Genomic DNA, 6,000 nt, shown 5'->3' with positions numbered 1-6,000 from the left:
TGAGATGAGTAATAAAACCAGTGCAGTACTTGCAGAGCTTCAGGGTACCGCTTTGCAAAGGAAATCAACCCCAATTTAAATGCATTTCTTGCAGCGGCATCAAAATACAATTGATGCCATATGTGTTGTCGTCCATAACACTGTGACTGAAGTGTCTTTTTCATTATAACACATCACCTGACCTGTCCTCCTTGTGTATTCCCACTCTTTACAGTCTCCATATAACCATGGGCAGAATGCTGGTTCAGCTCCCCTAGTGTATTCTCCTCAGACACAGCCAATGAATGCACAGCCACAGAGTCGCCCGGTGAGTGTCGCCCCAATATCCCACCACCAGTAAAAGTATGATTTTTTTTTTTTTTTTATAATTCACTGCCCTACACAGATAGTAAAGACGACTTGACTCATGAATGAGATTAACCAGTACCATAGAGTCCAGATGCATTTCTCTAACATTCTGAGGGTTGGCTATACTGGGGACTATATAAAGTCCACTCTGTGTAATTTAATTGCAAAGTAAAATCAATGATGTACATGCACCTTTGGGGTAATACTGCACTGTCATTCATTCATTCATTTTCTACCGCTTATCCTCACAAGGGTCGCGGGGGTGCTGGAGCCTATCTTAGCTGTCTTCAGGCGAGAGGCGGGGTACACCCTGGACTGGTGGCCAGCCAATCACAGGGCACATATAGACAAACAACCATTCACACTCACATTCATACCTATGGACAATTTGGAGTCGCCAAGTAACCCACGCATGCACGGGGGAGAAACTCCACACAGACATGACCGAGGGTGGAATTGAACTCGGGTCTCCTAACTGTGAGGCCTGCGCTCTAACCACTCATCCACCGTGCAGCCTGTAAAGAACTTATATATGTATATACTAAAAATAAAACAATCATTGACACTGTTCAAACTCTTACTGCAGTACTTACCTGCATTGTTTCACTTTCTTAAAAAGAAACCAGGCATGCGTCATGGCAAATTAAATAATGATGTTTATCTTCTTTTTTTGTGCTGGGTACAGTCCTAATATTTTCATAGAGGGCTTAAAAATGTATTAAATGCTTTTAAATTTGTACTTGAAAATGGTGGAGATCTCTGCTTTATTCATCTTCCTCCATTTCCTTGATTGCAAAATATGGTGATGCCTTTTTGCATCTTTGTCGCTCAGTTTTTCACATTTTTCCATCTCTGTGTCCCTTGTGCTGCCACCGCTTCACACTCCCGGCTGGACCTCTTCTACACTCCAACCAGTTTGCTACGGGCCCGCGACCGACCCACCATCAGGTACATACTGGCCTTAAAATGGTAATTTAACAACGTCATGTAGGGTATTTAATGGTGGGTGTCTATCGATCGCCAGGCTTGATGATGCGATGCATGATAATTAACGTTCATTTTTCTGTGTGCCAACATGAAAGTCATGTTTGTATGTAGTGGAAACGCTACTATATATTCCAGACTGATTCTTGCAGCCGTATTGAGTCACACTTGATATTCTTGATTATTAAAATAAATGGTATTGTCATAAGCCATAATACACTGAATTCAAGGGAAAAAGAGACCATATGCCTTATAAAACATTTATTATGTTTTTCAAGGGGGAAATAAGATTGATTAGGAAAAACACTCTGTCCTTCAAGTTAGACATTCGTGTTACTAGATTATGAAGGAACGCCATGATAAGGAGGTCATGCTTGGCTGTGTAAAATCAGTGTGTTTTCACCTTGCGGACGCTAACATGTCCGACTGCTGATGGCACACATTGTGTCTGCTGAGTCATGCCTTCCACGATCTCTGTCATCCAGACGTCCGTCGGCAGCCTCTCATCACTTCTCTGTGCTGTTTCTGACTGTATCTCGTATGAGGTCAAAGAGTGTTGGGCGTTGTGCTGCTGTTAGTGTTAAAATACACACACACACACACACATACACACACAGTGCATGCACTGGCTGTCACTGTCGCTATGCTCTGTTGCACTGCCACGGAAGTAGAGTTGGATAGCAGATGAAGCCAAACAGTGGCCTTTTTATTCCAATGGTAGAAACGTCCATTGTGTCCTTGTAAGACACTCGATGTGCAGCAGTGAGAAAATCCATTGGCTTGGTCAAGAGTGGGTCCTGAAGCAAGCATGAGTTTTACGTCATGTATTTGGTGTGAATAACATCTTTTGAACTTCAATGGCATGGGTGTGAGTGCGATTGGATGTGCTCCCAAAAGGGCGAAGCTGGTGGAAAAATGTCATTTTCAGCTACTTTAGACAAATTTGGAGTTGGATTCCCATTTTTTTCTTTTGAAGCTCAACACCCCATTTTGTGTACTAGAACCTCTGACTGTAAATACATTAGCCACACTAGTAGTGGGCGGATCGATCCAAATATCTTGGTATCAATATTCAGTTGGTTTCCCTCCCTCTCCCGTGTTTGATTTACCTTCACGTAACCAAACACAGCCCTCCATTACCTGTCAGCCCGGCCATATATGCTAAAGTCCATATCGCACAACCCTACTGTGTCATTTTACGTCTATGATCCACAACAAGGGACTAGCCTGTTATTATTATTAGTGTCGATACGGTGTAGGATGGGGACATGACTCAAAGTAGCGCCACAATTAGAAGTGTGCAACATTTATTTTGTATTATTTTTACTTTATTTTACCTTTATTTACCCAGGCAAGCAATTTAAGAACAGATTCTTATTTACAAATGCAGCCTGAACAAAGAGCAAAAGCACTTTGATGAGAGAGGGGAGTGCTGAAAATAAGATCGTCACTCCGATCACCCATATTCGGATACTTGCTGTAGCAGTTAACAGCCATGTAGTTTTATTAGGACTCCAATATGCCACCTTAGGAATGAGAGAGTGAGGGATACCCATTCAAAATGTCTATCTGTGATGGGGTACGTACTTTTGTGTCGACAAGCCAATAACTTTTGATTGTTCCTGCTAAGCTTTTTCCACTCCACCTCCCACTCAGTGCTGCTCATATTTTTGTCCCAAGTGGTCTATGACAGGTAGATGGAAGTGTGTGTGTGTGTGTGTGGCTGCAGTCTCACTGGTGCAATTGGCTTTTTCTCTTTTCCTGCTCTCAAGGGAGGATTCAGGCCCATCCAGGTAACACGTTTGCCTCTTCTGCCCCCGGCAGACCTGCATGGCATGATGATGATGGTGATGAGGGTTCATCCCCAAGCCGTGCCCGTCCTTCTCCCTGCGTTTTACGTGATGGACCCTTTCCATCTTCTTCATTGTCTCTGTAGAGGAACACTTTTTCTATTCATGGCCATTTTTGTGTTCCTCATGTATGGCTCATGTCTTAACACGCTTGCACATATTCACAAAAAGCATGCTGAATGAAAGAGATGCATATGTTATGTTATAGTTGTCGGGTTTTTAGTTTACATTTCATTTTTTTTCTGTTAGCAGCCTCTTGCCTGTTGCCTGGATGCAGGTCTAGAGGCGTTCCAGTGATTTATTTCAAAGCCCTTCTTGCAAGACAATCTGTTTTTTTTCTGACGACTGATACCCGCATGCGTGACCAGCTTTTCTGAGTTATTTTTCTCTTCCCGATTATCATCATTTCCCAGGTCACTTCCCCAATTTCCACTGAGCTGATTTCAACAAATGACGTTCAGTCTGATTTATTGTTATTGCCATTTCCTTGTTGGGTGTTTCACCAGCTATTTTTACTACACAGTTGATTCTGATCTTTGTTGGTGGAAGCACTGTGTTGGCCCCCCTTTCTGATTTGTTTGTTGTTGTTTTTTGGGGGGTTGTTTGTCATACTTACTATATGGTTCAGATCGTCAAACTATTTTGGTAATGGTTTAATTTACGATACGACTGATACTGATCACATGGATGAACTGTACATATTTCAATTTATTTATGATGAGTGCCATTGGCTAGGGCTGCCGTTACAAAATTCCAATGGCCCCTTAAATTAACTTTTATTAACTTTTTGCCTTTACATTTTGTGAAAGGATTTCTGAACTATTTGACATAAACCTGTTTAATTTTTTTGGAGTAATAGTAAAACGAATACATGGGAAGTTGTCGACTATTTGTATTTTGTTTATGGCTGGCAACATTTAAACTGCACACTACTTTATTTACAAGTAAATGTGTGGCAATTTATCATTGTATGAAGGCATTAAGTTTGAATTCAACAGTTGTAATAAAAAAACAAAGAGTTGAAGCAAATATTATTTGACCCCTTTGGTGAACTATTCAAAATTACCTAGTGAGGTAGAGCTAGGCGACCCTGTGATATATCACAGTATCACCATAATAGTATCACCATAATAAGGCTTGACATTGTGTTAATGTTCATTATACATGCTTTACCGTCTACTTAATAAGCTGGTACAGATATTCGCTTAAAAAGAGATTCAAAGTTGTTATTCAAAGCACAGAGCTTCTGCGATGTCACAAAAGGACCCTTTTTCTGTGCGATGTACACTCCCTGTATTATAGTAATGCGCTAACTAATGCATTTAACCGTAGAATCACTGTTCCTTGGTGTACAGTATTTATATGTAATTGAAGATGCCATGGGGCTTTTTGGCCTTTGGAGTGTTTGGTGCATAATTATATGCTCAACAATACACAGCTAAAGGAATCCTGTACATTTTTACCTCTGACAAGCTTGAAAGTGACGGACGAGAGAGGTATGGGTGGTGTTTGTATGTTGGTTGATCAGCGTTAGACAGTACAGTTGGACTGTTTTGGTGAATATTAAGAAATTTAGTTGAATTGTGACCATGTGGAGCAGTAATATATCAGGTGGAAAAAGATGTCGGGATGAATATTATTGCCACCTACAGGACTGGAGTAGAACAGTTTTGCCTGGAACATCAAACGAGTCAGTGCCATTTCAGTTCTTTGTCCATTACTTTATTATAGAAGAGCTGCTATATTTAAAATGGTGACTGAATGTGATAAGACTACATAAAATGGATGGAATTTGTATGACAAATGCAAACCACTGCCTCCCTTACCCGGTATTTCTCCTCTCATTTTTTCACTCCAGTTTTTCCAGAGGGCTCAGATGCAGACAGCGAGGCCCACCATCCCCACAAACACGCCCACCATACGGCCCGGTTCCCAAGCTCCCACGGCGGCCGTCTACCCCACTAATCAAGCAATCATGATGACCATGGCGCCCATGCCGTTTCCTTCCCCACAGGCTGCACAGTACTACATCTCACAGGTGAGGCACGGCCATTGAACTGGATGTAAACACATTACGACTGGTTCTCTTCAAACTTCGCAATGTTTTTCGTGGAAAAAGACGCAGAAAGAAAAACACACAAGAATCATTGTTTACCTTTCAGTAATACAAGTGTAATTCATACCAGTTGGACTGAATCTTGGAGTGTACTCCAAGTCCCTGGGTCCAATTCATACCGAAAGCATGTTTGGCTGTTGTGAGCACACTCGTAGCTTGCTTCCACTTCTTTTGGCACAATTGGATGAGGTAGTCTCAGGCATGGCACGACTCCATGGCTGTGTCATAGCAGTTGCTCTTTGCAGGTCCATAATACAAATAAAATGCAATCAATTAATCTAAACCCGCTAACCCGCTACACACTTACCTACCTCGTCAAAACACATCATTTAATTAATGCAATCACAATCCACAGTAGAAATAATACAAGTGTGTCCAAATTTGGCTGAAAATGGCCACAAAATTGGAGAAATTGCAGTAAAACAGGAGTATAAAAGTGATGAGACAAGCCCGCGAGCCATGACTTGAATGCTCGGCGTGTGCGCAGGACACCAGGAGCTTATGACCTCTTATTCCACCATGGTAAAAATGTCCAAGTGTGAGTAGATTTCCAACTGCAGATTTTCACTAAATTGTCTCTGCAATGAATGTTATTGGCCGACAAGGTTTTGAGTGTATTTTTCACACCGAATGAGAAGGTCGGGTGGATTTAACAATATCAGATTTTGTTTTGTCTGTCTGTGAAGCAAACTAATCTGAATG

The 6,000-nt window shown here is 41.5% G+C and overlaps 1 protein-coding gene across 11 annotated transcripts in view; it reads left to right on the top strand.

Annotated features, from left to right (window-relative positions):
• Nucleotides 1–6,000, top strand: part of LOC131105990 (eukaryotic translation initiation factor 4 gamma 3-like) — a 35,254-nt gene that overhangs the window by 13,788 nt on the left and 15,466 nt on the right. For 6 of the 11 annotated variants that reach the window (XM_058054607.1, XM_058054605.1, XM_058054604.1 and 3 more), the window contains exons 4-7: nucleotides 215–307; nucleotides 1,264–1,296; nucleotides 3,105–3,125; nucleotides 5,041–5,220. In XM_058054607.1, coding sequence (XP_057910590.1) covers nucleotides 215–307; nucleotides 1,264–1,296; nucleotides 3,105–3,125; nucleotides 5,041–5,220 — 327 coding nt within the window. Of the gene's footprint in view, nucleotides 1–214; nucleotides 308–1,263; nucleotides 1,318–3,104; nucleotides 3,126–5,040; nucleotides 5,221–6,000 lie in introns of all 11 variants that reach the window. The other 5 variants (XM_058054608.1, XM_058054610.1, XM_058054609.1 and 2 more) reach the window with 2 other exon arrangements.

Source organism: Doryrhamphus excisus, chromosome 18, assembly GCF_030265055.1.
Source record: "Doryrhamphus excisus isolate RoL2022-K1 chromosome 18, RoL_Dexc_1.0, whole genome shotgun sequence".
NCBI classification, from domain to species: domain Eukaryota; kingdom Metazoa; phylum Chordata; class Actinopteri; order Syngnathiformes; family Syngnathidae; genus Doryrhamphus; species Doryrhamphus excisus.
This window is presented reverse-complemented; position numbering and strand designations above follow the sequence as displayed.